Here is a 21,359-nt window from a genome sequence, read left to right as displayed (position 1 = left end):
AAAGGGTTGCTTCCAGGTGTTTGTCCCAGTTGTCTTGTTATTCATTTACTAACTGGCCCAGTCTTCATTTCAAGGTTTGGTTGGTTCTCTCGTCTTGACCATTTGTTTGTGGATGATATGCAAGGGTCACAGCTTTGGCGGACACCAAATTTTTCAAAAAGAAAGTAATTGCAGTGGTTAACAAACTCCCTACCATTATCTGTGATGATTCTTTGAGGAGGTCCATACTGCCAGAACATTTTGACAAGTTTGCTAGCTACTGAAGCTGCTGACTTGTCAGGAATTGCATAGGCTACAGGGTAGTCTCGCGTAGCCAAACCCCTCCCCTTCTTGATATCTACCGGCGGGAAAGGGTTTGGTGAAATTGCACACAAGTAGTGGTGCCAGCCGCCACCGACTTCCGGGTGGCAGATAATTACATTAACGTAAACGTGTAATCAACCCCACGCAAGTTGATTGTTAGTTACACACAATGGATCCGAACTGTTGTGCTTTGTGCTTTGTGCTTGGCGCCTCTTTCAGCAAACGCAAAACAAAGAAAAAGAAACGGCTCTCGCAATGCTCAAGCAATGTAGACATCTTGGCAAGTGTAAACTAGTCGGACATTCTTTTGTGGACCAGCTGACTAGATAGAAGCAGCTGGATCGAGCCTGTTTGTGATACATTGCCGAACGTAGCTTGCTTCGTTTTCTAGGCTAGATCAGCAAATTCAAGGATTGCTGGAAGAGATCGAGGCAATGGCATGGCAGGTTGAAATAATTAATTATGCAGAGGTTAGCGCGCAGTTTGCGTGAATTCGTAGCTAACTAAACGCCCTATACCAAGAACAATACCATACTATCGTAAAGTCTGTCCATTGATTGTTGTCAGCCTTCCAACAAGTGATTTCTCGTCGACAACAGAGAGAAGAATGTTTCCAGTAATTATCACCTGTCAACTTAACCTTCATCTAATTACTAGTTGGAAAGACGTGGGCGTATGCCTGGCACCACTGCTTATGTGCAATTTCACCAAACCCTTTCCCGCCAGTAGATATCAAGAAGGGGAGGGGTTTGGCTACGCGAGACTAGCTACAGGGAACTTGCTCCATAAACAAGTGCAGGTCGGTATGAAGCGGTTTCCTTGTGCTGTTACATTAAATGGTCCTATTAGGGCAATTCCCACCACTTCCCAGGGGCCACTTGTTTTTATCGGCTCTAACTGTGGTGCTACAGTTTTTATCTGCTCAAATTTTTGACATTTTGCACATTCAGCAATCCATTGCAGTACATCAACATACAATCCAGACCAGTAATAGTGAGAGTTTATCTTTTGTAGTGTCTTATCACGTCCCATATGACCACCTTGAGGGGAGTCGTGACAGTGGATAAAGGCCAGCCTTCTTTCTTCATCAGTTATTAGAACCCATCTGTTGGCTTTACGTTTAGGTCCAATGTAGAAAAGTTAGGGTTGACCAGAATCTATAGGTATGACAACAAATTTAACCACAAGGCGTTTATGTGCCACTGAATTTGACAACAATCAATCATTATAAGGGCTGATATTGACTGTTATTGATCAAGTCAATAGAGTATTTTTATTAATCAAACATCTAGGCATTGTTTATGTAAGTCTGAGTTATATACTGCTCAGTGCTCATATACTGTGTAACTGCTAGACTGCTTGTTATTGGTTTTTGTTATGTGTATGTTAAGCTGGAAGTGGAAAAATTTAAGACTAGTCTAGTAACATTTTTCTAGCGTGAGACGTTCCATAAGTTTATGGGTGTTTACAAGTTTCTACTTGTTTATTCAGCTGCAGCAACAACAACAACAACAACAACAACAACAACAGCAACAACAGAGCACAACTTCAAGGCTGCAGCAGGGAACTGTTCTAGATAGATAGATGTGTTGAATATTTCTAATGTTTGTTTTAAATTAATTATAAATTGAATTCTACTATGTACTCCTGTTTATCTTCCGTGCAAGAGTAATTTTGCAGACTGACACGTTGTATAGTCATTTAATTTGTAAGTTATTCAAAGTCACAACGTTGTACTTGGTAATAAGCGTACTAGCATCTAGTTTGAATGAGCGAGCTTGACGGCTAAATGAGCACTTCTGGTTTGATGTCAGGGTTCCTGGTTTTTCTCCAGTCTTGAGAAACACTAAAATGTCTCTTTCGGTGTATGGTCTCATTTCTTTCACCGGGCAAATCACTGACGACTGAAACAGAATATTTGACGCCAAATTTAATTAGGTTGCACCATATATGGTATGTGTACGCAGCGTTATAGCTGCAGCAGGGCAAATCACCGAGTCCTGAAACAGATTATTTCGCGCCAAATTTGATGCAGCTTCACTCTTTATATGGTAAGTTGGCGTATGCGTCGTAGGCTAAACAGGGCAAATCACTGACCTTCACACTTTATATGGTAATTTGGCGCATGCGTCGCGTCCTTAGCAGGACAAATCGCTAGCAGGGCAAATCGGTGGGACACCGGCACGCCCAGAAGCAACAGAGTCGTAACTCCAATACAACAGTGTAGTAACGCTGTAAGTAAGCTATAGTTTGAAGACTCTATCTTAGTAGATGGTCAAAATTGTGGGCATGAAACTTTTTCCCGTCGACTGGCATTTGGCTCTCTTCTTTGGGATTATGACATATCTGATGTATCATATATGGTAAACATTGACAACAATGTGATACGTTAATTATTATATTAAAGACTAACGTTACACTACCAAGAGCACGCGCACTTAGGCAGTCATTGATCAGGAAGTGTCTTTCAAGTCAGTAAAAGGACGGGAACTAGATCCCTACAATTGCAATGCAATCTACAAACATGGTTAATTAACTAACAAGGATCTAACTATCTAGAAATACTGCAGTACCTGCAAACATCTAGTCCATACCTATATATCCTGCATACGGGCATAACAATTAATAGAGCCACCCGGCATGAGCATGTTACTGAGAACTCACAATCAGATCCAAATTATTAGGTCTTCGTAGTGACGAAATGGCTGTGATTGTGCCATCTGCACGTCTGAGAGTGGGGGTGATGTGTGAACTGTTGCTTCTTGCTCAGCTGTCAGTTCAATCACTAGTTAACCCGTAAAAAATTTCGTTCAGAGCTCTATCCAGGTCAACGGTATCCCGTTCTGAGACTATTGATTGTTATCTAAACTAAAAGAAGTTGATATAGTCAAAATCTTTTTCTTGTAAACTTGTTTGTTTACACTCTATTCAGCTTTAATTCTCTTCTCACAAGCACCTAATCCCAAACAATACAAATTTATTCTTCTTCTCACTTCTAGCTAACCCTTCATACAAACTAGCTACAACATACGACACAATCGAGCACTAAGAAATGCATTATAAATGCTAAAAAGCCACAACAAATCGTTATCAGAATGTTTTCTCTTTTTATTAATTATGGAGATCAAAGTGCCGATTCACCATCCATACTCTCATACAATGGTTCCTCATTCTTCCTGTCTTGATCAACTGCAACAGCTCTAACTTCTACATATTCACGTGATTTATCACTGCTGCCTGCACCTGTAAGAGCAAATCTGATGTGCTTATCCACAATAACTACTAGAAAAACATTGAGTGTCTTAGGTTATTTAGTAATATACTGTATACATGACAAGACTCAATCCTGCATGCACAAGTCAATAAATATTAAATATAATGCTTTTAATAAAAATATATAAAAAGTGAAACACGACGTTTTACATTACAATGAGTTTTTGTAAAATATAAAGTTATGTGCAACTGTTAATAAACTATTATTAAAACCGTCATGTATGCAGAGGCAATACTCACTCATTGCATTCTGGCACCTGCCATGCATCCTACTACACACTGTACTATAGTAGTAAAATTGTGCAGTCATGGCCACTAATTAGATCTATAGTAGTGTTCTGTCAACAAACACTACTACATTAGTGATGACCTGTATACAAACAATGCCATAAATGAACAAGCCTTGATAAATAGTAAATCATATGGTATGCAATTTTACATCATCAATATTCTCACCTGTAGTAGCATATAAGCTATTAACGGTCATGATCACATTGCTTGCCTCCAAGCATTCACTTGTTCCAGATGTTACTTTAGGATTGGTAATGACGCTATCATATTTCACAGGCTCCAATTTTGGCTCATTTCTATGGATAGTGCACCTGTAATTCTTCCTGCATCATACATACCAGCATAAAAGTTCAATATTTCAAATATTTGTAACTTAACGTCACCTCAGGAAAATGAAAAGTATGATGATTAGCACAAGAATGATGACGCTTAGTGTAACAGCAACTGCGATGATCAACACAGAATTTGATGATCCTCCAGATGATGACGCAGTTGCGTACCCTATACGCAAACCAAATACAACATTTAACGAAATCAGTAGCCAAGTACAGCTTATCATCCATATGTGTAGCACAATATAATAATTGTCTCACTTGTAGCCTCACTGACTGATGAGAACTCCTGCACCTATTATGCACAAGAAAATTGCAACTAATTAGTAAATTGCAACAAATATATTAAACCAGTATATACCTCATCATTTCCAATCCCAATGATGCGGATATAAACCAGATATGACTGTCCTGGTTGTAGTGGTCCATTTGTGTACTCTATACCTCCAGCAGACACCACTGAACCATTTCCAATTATAAACTGACGTCCAGCTATGTTCTTCTTGTACTGATCATATTCATATCGAGCTGCCACATACCAGATCCTACTCTTGTCATATGGTTTGATAACAGGCGGCATATTAGCGACCTCATCACCATCATATCCAGTCACATCCTCGTGCACAATAAAATCAACATACCTACAACAAGACATGCATACATATTTACAGCTTTACATGCAACTTGTCTAAAACATATGCCAGCACTTTATTGGACCATTGGAATCGTCAACACTTGGAGGCACTAATGTTACAGTTGTTGCTGATGGTCTTGTGTCACCAGGTAATGGTTTATCTGGTTTAAGTGGAGAAGACCAAAGAGTTTGCACTTGAATAACATTGCTAGGCAAACTTTCTGAGTTTAAGCTGGCATTGTTTGTAACTGACATGTAAATGAAGTATGTTGTGTATGGACTAAGATTCATCAACGTGTATGTATTTTGACTAATGGGAATGTCAGAAGACGTGTCATATTGTGATCTATCAGTGCTATAGTAAATCTACACACGAACATCAAAGACACAAATCAGTAAATGCATAAATTAAAGATGCATGTCTACTGACTGTGTAAAAGCTGAGGATGTCATTTGAGTTCAACGGAGAATACCACTGAATAGTAACTGAATTTGACGTCACACTTGAATTTCTCACATGCTGAGGTGGAGTTGGTGCTGGATATACAAACAAACAATACATAGTACCAAGTGCTATCTGCTAATTAATTAAATAACAACTTACTTCTTGCCAGTGTGCGCACTGTAATGCTGTTACTAGGGAAACTTTCTAGATTGGACTTTGCGTTATTCGTTACTGTCACATATATTTTGTAAACAGTATATGGGTTGAGGCCCGCCAAAGTGTATAAGTTGTCATGACTCCTAATGTTGGGACTCTTCCTGTACAAAGGATCACCAATACTGTTGTAAACCTGCACAGTAAAGTTTAGACCATCAATTGCAGCAATGAGCACGTATCTACTCATCCACATACAACTTTGCTTACAGTGTAGTACTGAAAAGCACCGTTAAAGCTTAGAGGCTCGTCCCATTGTAGAGTAATTGAACTTGATGTCACACGTGAACTTCTCAAATTCTGAGGTGGAGTTAGTACTAACTCAAAAGAAATCAGTAATAATAAAGCTATACTAAATATTGAAACTAAAATTACTTAAAGCAACTGGTCGGATGGACAAACAAATAGACAGACAAACAAACATACATAATAATATGGCAGACAGACAAACATTTCATCATCCTTACAATACTATTGCACAGTTTAGCAAATGAAAAACCAACAAACAAGCTCAAAGCATCCAGCTAACTATATTATCACATGTATGCAGTCTTACCCACACGAATATTCAGTGTAAATGACTTTGACACTATAGAGCCATCAGTTGCAGTATATTGACATGTATACAGACCATTGGAAGAGACACTAGCTGACTTGATGTAGAGCTTCTGAACACCATTCTCATACACCTGATATACACTCTGTGCACTTGAAGATGGTACATCAATAGTCATGTTGTGCTTCCATTGCAAACGTGCATTAATGTTGGTCACATCAGGACTGACACCACAATCAATAGGATTAGAGTAATCTTGATTCTCATCAACTGCCACACTTCTTCCTTCAATGTTCATATTATTGTCTAGAATAGCAATCTCCAACTCTACAACAACAAAACATTTACTCTTCATTCAACACCTACCTACACCACAACAACATCTAACCATAGTTGAAAGCCACCTCACATACATGAAGAACGTCATTTGTCACTATTCTCTGTAAATTAATGTATCTTCCCCAAACTGGTGGACTGCAGCTAACATCTCGCCATATTGCATTCAAATTATTAGAGCTGTCATATGGAGCCTTTCCACAATCGTGGTTATCATTCCCATTGTTTGTTAAGTTGTTACCAACATGAACATCCACATTTTCACCTCTATCACTTATAGTGATAACTCTAACACGTGAAACAAAATATTCCTTTTGCAAGTCAACTCGAAGCCAAGGATTCAAAGAATGTTTTGAACCAGCACAATCAGTACCAACAAGTGTCTGTCCAGTAACATCTTTTGGATTGCCATCTATAGCCTTTCCAGAAACAAAGTCAGAACTATAGACTGAACTAATGGTCACCGTTGCTGCAAGAGAAGCAGCTAGATTGGTAGCCATACCTACATCACACAAACATTGCACATAAAGCAACAAGTGTGACTTCCACCATAACAGTAATCATACAAGATGTGACTATGCACGTTTCAGTCGATGGTCCTGTACACATCTGACCACTCATTGTGGGGGCTTGAGTAACCTGCCGAGTTCTGGTGCCATTTCCACACTCAACACTACATGCACTCCAACTACCCCAAATGCAATCCACTGGAAACACAACACAAGACAGTCAATAGAACATTACTCATTCATCAAACTTTGAAGGTAATTCTATTAATTATGATTGAACTAATGATTACAGCCATTGCTGACAGTCTGTCAGACATCTTAACATTTCTGTACACTTTGGCCTTTCTCCTTCAAAATCTGCTTCTGAGGAAACAATTTGTCTGGACCTTTTACCATACTCGCTCAATTATTATCCCACAACTCAAGTAAGCCCCCAGCCCTGACCATGGCCGAGACTCTTGAGATTTCACACTTCTTAGTCCTTTCATTAGTGCTAATTGGCATTTTCTACAGTCACTCTTGGCTAGACTTGTTAATATTCAACTTTCATGCATGCTTGTTGACCATGTGCTAATTAAAGGTTTTAGATACCAGCATAGAAGATTAGGTTTCCAAATTTTACTAAAAAATCGTTCTATATTCTACTATAGTTTTTACTAGTGGTGATGGTTTGAAGCTCTAGTGTAGTAGTTAGATATCCCTTCATTCCTACATATATCTACCATCAACAGCCTATGATTAGTCCCCCATCATTAGATGGGGAGCAGAATGACATCAAAAACACATACCAGACCATCTTCCTACCAGACAGCCAAGGGGAGCAAGTCTGAGGACTAGTGCCTATATAATACAAAAATCTCCTCACTGTCCCAGCCCACAACCACTCCCTTATGCTATTCCTTATGTTATGCCTTCATGTTAAAGGGGAAGTCCAACAAAAATAAACTTAACTTGTATGAGTAGATCTTACGAAGACAAATCGATCGGTATAAGTTACTCCGCTATCTTCGCTTTTGTAAACGAGAACGAGCGATGTTTCTGTGAGGTGCAACGCCCACGCGCCTGCTCCGCGCTTCCTGGTCGATTAAGCTCCGCCCACTGCAAACAAATCAGTGCGTTTACGGATTACTGCTACGGATATATCGAGAATGACGAAAGTGAATGCAAAGATATTATGAAGATCTGCCTTCTTGCCGTCAGTGGTTCCTCTCTAAAGTAAAATGGTGTCGGTAGAGCTGTTTTCCCGCCAGACATTGAAGCACAATTCCTCAATACCACGGCTTACCTAGAGAACGCGCTTGTGCTTGAATATTTGTTTATCTTTGTTCTTTTAATATCCGAAGAGAAACGTTCAGCGCGCCGTCTGGCGTGTGCTACAGAGAACGTTCCTATTTTCACATCCGGTCTGCTCACTTTCTTTTGCCGCTGATTGGTAGAAGGTTACAATCCCGGATGTGAAAATTGGATCATCCTCTGTAGCACACGCCAGACGGCGCGCTGAACGTTTCTCTTCGGATATTAAAAGAACAAAGATAAACAAATATTCAAGCACAAGCGCGTTCTCTAGGTAAGCCGTGGTATTGAGGAATTGTGCTTCAATGTCTGGCGGGAAAACAGCTCTACCGACACCATTTTACTTTAGAGAGGAACCACTGACGGCAAGAAGGCAGATCTTCATAATATCTTCGCATTCACATTCGGCATTCTCGATATATCCGTAGCAGTTATCCGTAAAAGCATTTATTCGTTCGCAGTGGGCGGAGCTTAATCGACCAGGAAGCGCGGAGCGGGCGCGTGGGCGTTGCACATCACAGAAACATCGCTCGTTCTCGTATACAAAAGCGAACATAACGGAGTAACTTATACCGATCGATTTGTCTTCGTAAGATCTACTCATACAAGTTAAGTTCATTTTTGTTGGACTTCCCTCTAGAGAGACCATGTAACTAACTACTGGTGTACATATTTGAAAGCTACGAGTCAAAGGAACGGGACTTTGAAGAAGTCACGTGACTTGCGAGGAGCGGTATACTAACGGGGTTCTATTTGCCCCAAATCTCTGTGGCTGGCTGGCTGACTATGTACGCCAAAAAATGACCATATATGGGTGTCACGCTTCAGGAATGTATGGTATGCAAGCGAGTGACCAATCACGCCGCATTATTCTTCTTTGTGTCGCACGCGGCAACGAGGGACAATGGATGGGCAGCCAATCACTACGTGTTGTTCGACACGAGAGAACATCTAGCTAGAAAGACGTCAATTTTTGATCAGAAACAACAGAAACGTTGTATTTCAAGTAGCGCTACCTGAAAATCTACAAGCATCCAATCTTGCTGCCGTAGTATGCACAAACGTGAACAGTAGTGCGCGCGTTACGTACGGGACTTCCTTGCTAAAGCGCGTTGCCAACTACTGATACCGTAGCTAACTAATGTACGTAAAGCGATACACAAAGACATACAGAATTTATAACTATAGCTTTGGAAAAATTAGAACCGGCTTCTATCCTGTCTACGGTCGCTAGAAAGAGCAGTCGGCAGCCGCGGTGTTTGGCTACACTCTGCGTACCTACACGAGACTGGTCGGGGGAAAGCTAGATTTGCTCCACTCCGAATCGAAGCTACTCCCAATGAGTATTGCTTCGTAGCTTTCGTTTGAAGCGACGCTCGACGGAGGTTCACGCATTACTAGTGATATTCTGTAACGAAGCACTTACGTCTTGAGCCCTAACTATTTATAACTCGTAACTAAAATCCGTGTCGGCGGAGTCTCAGCAACGACCGCCGCCGTCCATGGACCTACTTACCTTCTTTACGCGTATACGTACCATAACGTGACATTCTGGGGGCTTACGCGCAACTCAAAGAGGCTCTACTGAAACCATACGATCTGACCTAGGATGGGTATAGACTAAAATTCCACCGGAGTAGAGCCAATCTAAAGCTGGAGAAAGCCCAGAACAGTTTATCTTTCGTTTAAAAGAGTAGTTGAGGTTATGGATGGCCCTTGCGCAACTGCCAACACAGCTGAATTCTTAATTAACCATGGACTCGTGTCCTACGAAATTGGCAACACACTTAAGCTTGCGCGAGAGAAGGTTATTGGACCTCCACGAAATGGCCAGAGTAGCGGAAACGTTCCCAATGGCATACAAAATGTCGTTGCATACGATTTCTCAGGTGGCGGCTACCGTACAGTCGAAAGGGGCGTGATGTCGGCGTCGAAAGAAAAGACGGGGAGTAAAGGCCTAATTACGGCGTTTGAGTGTAAGCTTCGAGGCTGGAAAAGTGTTTCCGCTGTAATAAGATAGGCCATGAGTCCAAGGATTGTTGGAGTAATTTGTATTCAACTGACGGGAAATCTGCCGCAAAGGTCAGTGCGGCACTTCACAGGTACAAGAGTGACCCGATCGAGGGGCGGCGAAACGCGGACAGCGCGGAAACAGGGTGCGAGCAGATAGAAGCGTGTCAGGGGTTGCGGACAGCGAAAGTCTCTGGTGTGAGCATGAAAACCGCAGGGAAGCCCACGTTCGTCACGAGAAACATGCCAGTGATGAGAGACAAAATCGGTCGCGTGAGCGTGGATGTCCCTAGAGACACGGAGTGTACCGATGTAATCGTGAAGTAGACGTTCGTCGACAAAAATAAATATCTAAACAAGTATGGGCACATGCAGATGGTAGACAATAGTCTCAAGAACGTAACGATAGCGAGAGTGGACCTCGATACGCGCAGAAGCGAGCATACAGCACGCTCAAGACCAATGACTGAAGTCAGGCGTTTCGGCGGAGAGTCAAGTCTACAAGAGTGTCGAGAGGCGCTGGTGTCAGAGGAGAGCAGAGACGGAGAAGAAGACGCTCAAGAGAGAGTTGGGAAGCGCTGGTGTCAGAGGAGCACGGCCGTCCATCAACCTAATTACCTTCTCTAGGTATACCATACCGTAACATTTCAAAATCAATAAAATTAACTGCAAGTTTAGCGATGGCACAACAAGAAACTCAACACACACTAACACCTAAATCGAACGAACTTCCTAGAAAAACTGCATGTGCTAAGTGTCCTCCACAACTACGTAGATCATACAAATTACTAGGAGGACTTGCGCCCTATAATAATAATAATAATTTATTTTTATTACACCAAATCTGGTGTAGTTCCGTCATAGAGGCAACATAAATACACACACACACACACACACACACACACACACACACACACACACACACACACACACACACACACACACATACACACGCACACACACACACACACACACACACACACACACACACACACACACACACACGTAGACAAATGACCTAACTAACACAAAATCACTTAACCTACACGTAAAAATATTACCATCTACCATATCCAATCCGTGTCCAGGATAACTACGTCTAACAATTAGCAATGCCAGTCCTCTCACAAGATCATTTCTTGAATCTGTGGTCCGTTTAAGAAATTTAGTCTGTAGTATTTTCATCTTAAGAGATGCCTCAACAAATTCTGAAATTCTTTCCACTATAAAGTCTCTTTGTCTCATACCAAGCCCACATATATATGGGTGCATGGTGTGTTTGTTTGGATGCAGCACAATGGTACGTAACAGAAACAGCTGTGTAGATGAATCATATTAGCTTTTGCTATCAAACAAACTTGCCTGCATGGGCAGCCAATAACAATAATCTGCTAACCTGAGTACATTTAGGTTAACAACTCCTCAGGAAAACGTTTGAGTCACTGTTTTGGTGTCATTGATTTCTTGTGTGTCTTGGTGTCTCCGATATAAACATACTTATTTCTGAACGATGTGCAGGGGGAAACACAACATAAAGTTGTCCATGAGTGAACATTGATGTCAGTAGGAAAATTCCCACTTTGCTATAAGTTTGACCCTGAGCTTTAATTAATAGTTGCGATACAATTTATAGTTGTGATGGAATACGCCAACCCCTTACTGGAAATTGACAACGTTTCAAACATGTGAGGTCACACGACAGATCAGGAAAAACAGTGTCATTGATGTTGTCAGAGATTATGCAATTTTTGGGAATGTCAACTGAGCCCGAAGAATCTCCTGCCCGAACACATGTTCTCCAACATATTTCAGCTGATCAATAAAAGATTAATTCAACCGAGGTTGAACAACGATAAAAATTATAAAATTCAAGCTCTGTGATTAGTCAAACACTCGCCAAGAACACGTTCATCGACAAATGGAAGTGTTGTATGGCATCAAGCAAGAGGTGGCTTACAGAGTATGTAGACAACACTGCGTGAAACTGAGGGGTGGAGCAAGGCATCGAAAGCTTTAGAGATACGTTGATCTATATGGAATGTATAGAATTGGCCATGTGTAAACAAGACTGGCATAAGTGTATTTCAGGTGTTGTCCTTGTGTTGACAATCCAGCAAAGCAAAGTTTGGCTGGAAATTTTGCATTAGAAAAACAAAAGAACCAAAAGAGTTGTAATGTCAGCCATGAGCCATAACGAACAAAACTTTCTAATTGTCACGTGAATGAGCAAGGAGCATAATTGAAGAAGGCTCAAGCACTTACAATTTGTTTGGTATGTATCTGCATATGTACATATTTATCTATGTCTGCTTGTGTCACCTTTCCAATATGCAATCAAATTAGTCTAATCACAGAGTAGTATTGGACATATATGTGGCTACCACAATAGACTAACAACCAATAACAACCTGCCAACATTCAGACAGGGTATTCGCCAAAACAGTCTAATTCGCAATCACAGGATTTTGTTGAACACGAACAACTGAAACCTACACATCTGCAATGGATAATGTAAAGGCAATCATTTTTTCCAACTCATTAAAAATATATAGGTCTTTAACACAGGGTGATATCCACATCCTATGTGTCTTGAATTTCACCACTTGACGACAGACAATTTGAGCAAAGCTATATGAAATTTATAGTTACGTCAAGTAATAATCACTTTGTACAATTTTAGATAGATTTCTTCAAGTAGCGCATTTGAAAGCAAAATGGCATCTAAATTCGCAGTACTTGGCAATAAGCCAATAATTACTCCAGAGGAACCATAACTGTTGAAAACCATAAACAAACTCAAAGCATCAAGTTAACTATTATCACATGTAATGCATGTCTTACCCACAATAACATTCAATGTAAACGACTTTGACACTATAGAGCCATCAATTGTGGTATATTGACATGTATACACTCCACTGTCAGAGGCACTAGTTGACTTGATGTAGAGCCGCTGCACACCATTCTCATACACCTGATATACACCAGCATTCTGTAGACTTGAAGATGGTACGTCATTGTTTGTGTTGTGTTTCCATTGCAAGAGAGCATTAAAGTTGGTCACATCAGGACTGACACCACAATCAATAGGATTAGAGTAATCTTGATTCTCATCAACTGTCACACTTGTTCCTTCAATATTCATATTATTGTCTAGAATAGCAATCTCCAACTCTACAACAACAAAACATTTTACTCTTCATTCAACACCGACCTACACCACAACAACATCTAACCATAGTTGAAAGCCACCTCACATACATGAAGAATGTCATTTGTCACTATTCTCTGTAAATTAATGTATCTCCCCCAAACTGGTGGACTGCAGCTAACATCTCGCCATATTGCATTCAAATTATTAGAGCTGTCATATGGAGCCTTTCCACAATTGTGGTTGTCATTCCCATTGTTTGTTAAGTTGTTACCAACATGAACATACACATTTTCACCTCTATCACTTATAGTGATAACTCTAACACGTGAAACAAAATATTCCTTTTGCAAGTCAACTCGAAGCCAAGGATTCAAAGAATGTTTTGAAGCAGCACAATCAGTACCAACAAGTGTCTGTCCAGTAACATCTTTTGGATTGCCATCTATAGCCTTTCCAGAAACAAAGTCAGAACTATAGACTGAACTAATGGTCACCGTTGCTGCAAGAGAAGCGGCTAGATTGGTAGCCATACCTACATCACATAAACATTGCACATACAGCAACAAGTGTGACTTCCACCATAACAGTAATCATACAAGATGTGACTATGCAGATCTCAGTCGATGGTCCTGTACACATCTGACCACTTATAATCTGCCGAGTTCTGGTGCCATTTCCACATTCAACACTACATGAACTCCAACTACCCCAACTGCAATCCACTGAAAACACAACACAAGACAGTCAATAGAACAATAGAACATTGCTCATTCATCAAACTTTAAAGTTAAGTCAATTAATTATTTTACTATTTTTATTTATTATTTTAATTATTTTATTCATTAATAAACAATTTGTCTGGATCTTTTACGACACTCGCTCAATTATTACCCCAGGGCTCAAGTAAGCTCCAGCCCTAAACATGGCCGTGGCTTGATTTAACATTTTCACACTTCTTTATCTCTTAATTAAAGCTAATTGGCATTTTCCACAGTCACTGTTGGCTAGATTTGTTAATATTCAACATGCATGCATGTGTTGACCGTCTGTTATAAGTTTAGGTTTCTATATTTTACTACTGGTGATGGTTAAAAGCTCTAGCTTAATAGTTAAATCCCGCCATTTCTCCACATCAACAGCTTAATAATTATTAATAGGCGGTTAGTCGCCATTAGGCCGGGCAAACTTGATTCACAGTTTGACGTCCCCGCCCGCATCATATTCTGGGAAAACAAAATAAGTTTTATTATTCATTATATAGGACACATGACACCTCGCATGTGCCTGTCTCGTGTTGCGCACGTTACTTTTCACAATATGACTTCCTTCGTAAGCGTGCACATGTGCACTGCTAAGAAAACCCTGGTTCCCTGGACTGTTTTGTCACTGTCTCCTTCAGAAATTTTTGAAGATCTGCGCACATCAGTCCAGGCTGGGCGCTTCTCTATTGTGAAGATGTCTAACGAGTTGTCTTTTGACGTCTGTCTTCGTTGGCAGCGACAAGTCGTCCTTAGGTTGTTGTCAGTCCAGAAGAACCTGACAGCTGCTGATGTTATTAGTGTATATGGCCACTTCGTAAAGTTTGTTGTTGAGCCTGCAGGCCGTCCTACCGGTGCAACAAATACGGTGCACGTGAAGAACGCATTTGAGGTAATGATGCAGGGTCGGCTGACCGTCAGTACACCATGTTTGCCCAACCTCATGGAAGAGAAACGACGAGAGAAAAGATGTTTAATGATCTCATACAGCTTGCTGAGGAGAAAGGATTGAAATTCCTTTCTGACCAACTAGAATCCGGCAGATTCTATGTCAACACAGTGTGCTCCGCCCTGTGGTACATAGATGGTCATCACGGGACCCTTGGTCTCCGACGTTGCAATTAATATTATTATTAGAATATTAAATGAGTAATGAATAATGACCGCCCGCCCGCATGCCGTCGTGAAAAAGGCTGGACGTTAAACTGTGAATCAAGTTTGCCCGGCCTTATTAGATGGGGATCAAGCAGAACGATGACATAAAAAAACCATACCAGGCGACGTCTTCTCACCAAACAGATAGCTACAGAAAAACAGTCTGGCTACACAAGACTATAATATTATTATTATAGTGCCTATTATTGGTATACAAGAAATGCTCACTGTCTCACCCCACAACAGCTCCCTCCATGTAAGTTTCCGTATTAATTATTGTAGTGAGTAGAAAAACTATGATTTAGTGTATGTTGGTCATTGCAGACAAGTTTTTATTGTTCATTTCTGACCCTGGATAATCTGTTCTCCGTGCATGCGCGCGCGCACACACACACACACACACACACACACACACACACAAACACACACACACACACACACGCACACACACACACACACACACACACACACACACACACACACACACAACGGCTTATAATGTATAGAAGTAGAAATAGAGATTAGTTGTCTACACAGATAGTTTCAATCACCAGGAATCGACCATGTCTCATGGCATGTGCACGGGAATCGCATAAGTCAAAATTCAAAGTCGCAACACGATCACGTTGTTGAGAGATTTCACGTGAGAGTCAACTCCTCAATAGGAGACCCACAATCCACCAATGGGCGCAGACTGAGCCAGGGTAGAAGAGGAGACAAACAACAGTTTGATCGCCTCTCTCCACCAAAGCGTTTGAGAGTTTACTTCAAACATACATACATACGCACACACACACACACACACACACACACACACACACACACACACACACACACACACACACACACACACACACACAACGGCTTCATAATGTCTAGATATAGAGATTGCATGGTTGTCTGCCTATTGCTAGTTGTGGTGTGCAACCAAACGAAAGTTACCGCTCTGTGACTGGCTCCACAAAAGGCGTGGCACATTTCAAACACACACACACACACACACACACACACACACACACACACACACACACACACACACACACACACTGTAGGGTTCACATGACCGGAAACGAAGTTGCCACCACTGTACCGCGTAGCAATTGGCTTTCACGGCGTATACTGTAGAAGAAGTCGAAAGCGACCTTGACCTCATAACTAAAGTCCATTCAAAGAATGGAGAGCCCGTGGGAAAGTTCCCGTATTTCGGCAAGTACACACCCTTACGCCTTTGATAAACATATCATTCGAGAGCACGTGACTAGGTGGAGTCAGATGTCTGGACAAATTAACTCTATTTATCCTGACTCTTCTCATGCATTACCGACAAAGAATACCGCCAGTAAATGAAACCCGCGAGACTAATTGTGATGGTTTTCCACTTTCTGGTTGACGTGGTCGACACACTTCTTCCATTTCGCCGCCGTCACATTTTCAACGCTTTCTCTGGCCAGTTCGAATGGCAGATAACTGTTGAATAGGACAGATGCTGACGTACTAGAGTAGATAGATAGTAGGCAGTGAGGGCTGGGTAGCAACCATTGCTCTAGTTGCTCATCTAACGATTGTTAGTATTGCAATCCGGGTTGATAGCAATATTGTTGTTTTCGCCCTATATCTAAGTCTTATCTGGTAACTACATTTCCCACGGGCTCTTCATTCTTTGAACGGACTCTAGAATCATAGAACGGACTCTAGATCACCTACTAGACTGACTAGAGTAACTGCTAGCATCACTTTCAAAAAGGCCCTTGCAGTTCGCACCTCAAATCTCGTTCGCATTATCATGCAGCCACCGATCGCTTTGGAGGTGACTCCAGTATGGTATCCTGAGCTCTATCCTCCCAACCGTATGTTGCACGCGATGTTTCACCGCCCTTTGAGAAGCCGGAATAGAGAAACCCAACGTGATCTGTCGCGAATTCATGTACCAGACGTTCTAGATCTCCTAGTGCCACGATAGTCTTGAGAGCTACGATAATCTAGTACTTCTTTGCTTGAGCAGCGTGACTTACCTGCGCAAACGTTGTGCAAACACAAAAGTAGAAGACATGTCGCAGACAGTAGCAAGACTTCCTTCATCGCTGATCACACCGTGACGAACGCCCACAACATACCATACGGGAGTTTTCTTTAGTTATTAAACTATAAACATGATAGCTAAAGCCCGGATAATTGTTGGCGTACAGCTAAATCACTGATATAAATAAGCTGGGCCCTAATGTCAACGCGCACCTAAATAAAATTTTCTAAAATCGAAATCTTTACTACTCCAGCAGCTGGTTGCCACAGACTTCAAGCAAATTTCTTTTTGCTTGCACCCTGCATGATCTAGTGAGTGCCTAGAGATCTAGCTGAAAGACGAGGTTATTGTACGGGTCTGGTGCACACCTCATGTGTGGCAAACCAGTGCGCGCCTAATACCCAGATATTGTTGGAGCCATTTAGCGCGCGCTGTAAAGAATAGAGGTGGTGCCAACAGAATATATAAACTGCATGTAATAATAATAATAATATAGTAATACGTAGCTTTACATCATAATCATTTGCGCTAATAAAACATAAGCATTCGTGTTAATTCACTTTCTGTCATCGAGTCTATCTATGGCACTAAAATCCGATCAATTTCAATACGCATCCTTGTACACGTGTACCCGTCTCTATACCTACATCCACACGTTACACTAAAATACTCTAAAATTGTAAATTTCTATTCATCGTCAGAATCGCTGTCACTAGATCCACCGCTGTCTGCTTTCACTCTGCACGCTCGAGCTCGATCACTGATGCTCATCTGATTCGCCACACTCCTTGCGGGGGCCCCGCTCCGCACCTTGTTGACCAACGTGTACGGAACGTTCCCCTTCTTTCCGGGTTCGATATTGAGCACGTGCCAAAACTGCCACAACCGATCGTAACCGCTCACCGGCACTTGCACCGTCTCGACGAGCGTCGTGCTGTTGAAGAGTTGAACACGTGCCTGGCTCGTCGTGAAGCTTCCCTTCGGATCAGCCCCCGAACTGAAGATACCAACATACACGACATACTTGTCACCACAATACGGCTCTCTCACTGCAATTCGGGAATGTTGTTAGCGAGAAAAACTGTTAAGTTTTACTGGACTCCTTACGTGTAATGGTTTCCGGTCCGAATCCGTCTACATCGTCGACGTCCAGGTCTCCTTCGAATTTGCTGTCGCCCGATCCTTTGCATCTGAGGTTGTTGTAGTAGATTCGACAGCCTCTGTATGGTGTTAATACGTAGAGATCGAGATCGACTGGATCGTCTCCCCACGTCAACACAACACGAAAAGCATCTAAAGTGGAGAACATGTTAGAACCGTTGTGTGTGTGTGTGTGTGTGTGTGTGTGTGTGTGTGTGTGTGTGTGTGTGTGTGTGTGTGTGTGTGTCCATCTGTGAGTGTGTGTGTGTGTGTGTGTGTGTGTGTGTGTGTGTGTGTGTGTCCATCTGGTGTGCGTGGGTGTGTGTGTGACCTTTAGCAATAAGTGTGTGTGTGTGTGTGTGTGTGTGTGTGTGTGTGTGTGTGTGTGTGTGTGTGTGTGTGTGTGTGTGTGTGTGTGACCTTTAGCAATAATCGGCGACAGCAGTATATCCGATGCTCCCTTCGGTATGCTGCTCTGCACGAGAATCCGTCGAGAGTTAATCGCATATTTCGACGCACTAGCCACCAACGTCTTAGTTCCCCCCGGTATATTCCTCAGCAAATACTCTCCTTTATCATCAGTCAGTGTAGTATGACCAGCCAACGTAACGGACGCCTCCTTGATTGGATTATTATCCGTAGCATCTTTCACCGTTCCCTTCACCACATAAACTGTAAACACAACCAACAGTCAACGTCCCTTATCGGTCGCCTACTGCGTGTAAACCTTACGTGGGCACAATTGCATTTCGCATTCGCTTTTGTTGACGTTGTCGCCTAGGCAATTCATTCCTCCATTGCTCGGAGGCGGATTGTTGCACAGCCTTTCCCTCACTTGGTGCCCGCCGCCGCACGTTTTCGAGCATTGCGTCCATCTGCCCCAGTTGCCCCAACCGCCATTAATAGCACCTACACGCGCATTATACAATCACAATTAATCCACTAACTAACACATCTGATTGTAAGTGTTACATATACACACGTCATACCGGGAGGGCACGGTTGCGTGTTGCATCGCTTAGTGAGTTTATCTTCTCCCGAGCAGCTTCGTCCGCCGTTTTGTGGTCGAGGGTTGTCGCACTGACGAACACGAGTTTGGTCTCCACCCCCACATGGCTGATCGCATTCGTTCCATCTGCTCCATCTACTCCAGTCGCCGTCGACGGGAGTGGGCGGAGGAGACGTTGTTGTCGAATCCGTTGTAGAAGCTTTCGTACTAGAGACATTCGTCGCCATCGGATCTGTGGGCAGTGCTCCCCTGGTGATTGGTTCTGGAGCTGCTTGTAAATCAAAGGAAACCAGCAGTGTTAACGAGCTCTTTGTTTATGATTATAATCATTATTTCTTAGGCAATCGCGACAACGAAACTAACTAACATGAGTAAGGTTTTGTACCTTGAGTTGAATTGTCGGGTGTCTTTCCAATGGCCACCAATGGAGCAGGTGTAGACGCCTCGTGTGGACTCGCAGCTGCAATACAATACGAGATCAATACATATGTACATATGTATGTGTTTAAATACAACAGTGAGATGTCATGTCATGTGTTGTGATGTGTTGTGTTGTGGTGTGATGTGTTGTGTTGTGATGTGTTGTGTTGTGATGTGTTCTGTTGTGTTGTGATGTGTCGTGATGTGTTGTGTTGTGATGTGTTGTGTTGTGGTGTGATGTGTTGTGTTGTGATGTGTTGTGTTGTGGTGTGATGTGTTGTGTTGTGATGTGCTGTTGTGTCGTGATGTGTTGTGTTGTGATGTGTTGTATTGTGGTGTGATGTGTTGTGTTGTGATGTGCTGTTGTGTCGTGATGTGTTGTGTTGTGATGTGTTGTGTTGTGTTGTGTTTTGATGTGTCGTGATGTGCTGTTGTGTTGTGTTGTGATGTGATGTGATGTGAGTGTTGTTTGTCTTACATTTCAGCACAGTTGTCAGCAGGACGGCTAGCACAACAGCCAATATGCTGAGAATAACAAGCGCCAGACAGCAAAGCAAAAGCGGCCAACGACGTTTCTTCTTCTCTCGTCTCTCTTCGTCTCTCAGCGTGTAACGGTCGTACGGACTGGCCATGGTCGAACCCAAACTCGTAATCGAATGCGGAGCATTCTTCCAGCTGCTCTGCGATCTCAGCGTGCCGTAAAGAGGATCGGACGAGGTCGTACTGAACCCACTACCGCTCACCAGCGAATCCTTCCGATAAGCATCATCATCTTCACTCGGAGCGTACTGAGGCTCACTCATATGCCTCTCTCTCGTCGCCTATATAGGTAGTTACAATAAACAGTCACTCAACAAACAAATGGCAAAAATGGCAAATGGATAAGGAGCTGCCGTTAGTCAGTCACGCCTGCACTACGCAGGAGCTATGAGTCGTGCTATCAATCTCCTTCAGCCTGGCCCGGTACCGATTCCGACGCTAACTGTGATGTGGGCACCCAAAGTCTCACCCGGACCCCAGAGGCTGATAGACTTTGTCGCAGTCGAGGCCCAGGCCACTGCCGCCCCAGTGAAAGACCGTGTACTCATTTATACTCCTGAGTCGAGAGAGGCATGCAACTGTGTGTGAGTTTCTTGCCCAAGGGAATTATGCCATAGCTCAACAACTAATCACTCAACAACCATGCATGCAACATGTCTCACCCCGTCGGTGTCGTCACCTCTGATGAGATTGATTTTGGCTGGAAGTGTTGCCGTACGCTTGAGATACGCCTTTCCGTTCTCATCTTGTTCGTCACCACTGAAAGGTATCCATATCTCGACCATCGACTTGGTCCGGTCGTTCGGATCGAGATACGACGCCTTCGTGCCGCCGTCGTCCCTACGCGTGTACGACGTCAATTCCAAGCGATCAGCAAGACTGCGACTGTCGGCAAGACTGCGACTGTCGGATGCTCCACTCTGATGGCCTAGACTCTTCGATGCACTCATCACCAACAAGATAAACTA

General features: G+C 42.5%; 4 protein-coding genes across 4 annotated transcripts; all 4 read right to left on the bottom strand.

Annotated features, from left to right (window-relative positions):
* Nucleotides 1-3,231: 3,231 nt before the first annotated feature.
* On the bottom strand, nt 3,232-7,288 carry LOC134185380 (phosphatidylinositol phosphatase PTPRQ-like). The gene is made up of 13 exons (XM_062653161.1): nt 7,228-7,288; nt 6,950-7,090; nt 6,436-6,885; nt 6,048-6,374; nt 5,702-5,808; nt 5,438-5,627; nt 5,264-5,370; nt 4,907-5,199; nt 4,561-4,840; nt 4,461-4,494; nt 4,251-4,368; nt 4,033-4,190; nt 3,232-3,546 (listed from the first exon to the last, which is right to left on the bottom strand). Exons 1-13 carry the CDS (start codon nt 7,286-7,288, stop codon nt 3,428-3,430), a joined length of 2,385 nt encoding a protein of 794 aa, XP_062509145.1. The 3' UTR covers nt 3,232-3,427.
* A 5,661-nt stretch (nt 7,289-12,949) lies between these two features.
* LOC134185379 (uncharacterized) lies at nt 12,950-17,341 on the bottom strand. The gene is made up of 5 exons (XM_062653160.1): nt 17,275-17,341; nt 13,946-14,071; nt 13,432-13,881; nt 13,037-13,369; nt 12,950-12,969 (listed from the first exon to the last, which is right to left on the bottom strand). Exons 1-5 carry the CDS (start codon nt 17,339-17,341, stop codon nt 12,950-12,952), a joined length of 996 nt encoding a protein of 331 aa, XP_062509144.1.
* A 423-nt stretch (nt 17,342-17,764) lies between these two features.
* Nucleotides 17,765-19,658, bottom strand: LOC134185378 (A disintegrin and metalloproteinase with thrombospondin motifs 5-like). The gene is made up of 5 exons (XM_062653159.1): nt 19,412-19,658; nt 19,155-19,331; nt 18,843-19,094; nt 18,390-18,575; nt 17,765-18,331 (listed from the first exon to the last, which is right to left on the bottom strand). The coding sequence occupies exons 1-5, from the start codon at nt 19,656-19,658 to the stop codon at nt 17,970-17,972; spliced, it is 1,224 nt and encodes a 407-aa protein (XP_062509143.1). The 3' UTR covers nt 17,765-17,969.
* Nucleotides 19,659-19,793: 135 nt separating this feature from the next.
* Nucleotides 19,794-21,349, bottom strand: LOC134185377 (uncharacterized). The gene is made up of 3 exons (XM_062653158.1): nt 21,054-21,349; nt 20,213-20,672; nt 19,794-19,891 (listed from the first exon to the last, which is right to left on the bottom strand). Exons 1-3 carry the CDS (start codon nt 21,339-21,341, stop codon nt 19,794-19,796), a joined length of 846 nt encoding a protein of 281 aa, XP_062509142.1. The 5' UTR covers nt 21,342-21,349.
* Nucleotides 21,350-21,359: the final 10 nt, after the last annotated feature.

This window comes from Corticium candelabrum, chromosome 10 (genome assembly GCF_963422355.1).
Source record: "Corticium candelabrum chromosome 10, ooCorCand1.1, whole genome shotgun sequence".
NCBI lineage: Eukaryota > Metazoa > Porifera > Homoscleromorpha > Homosclerophorida > Plakinidae > Corticium > Corticium candelabrum.
This window is presented reverse-complemented; position numbering and strand designations above follow the sequence as displayed.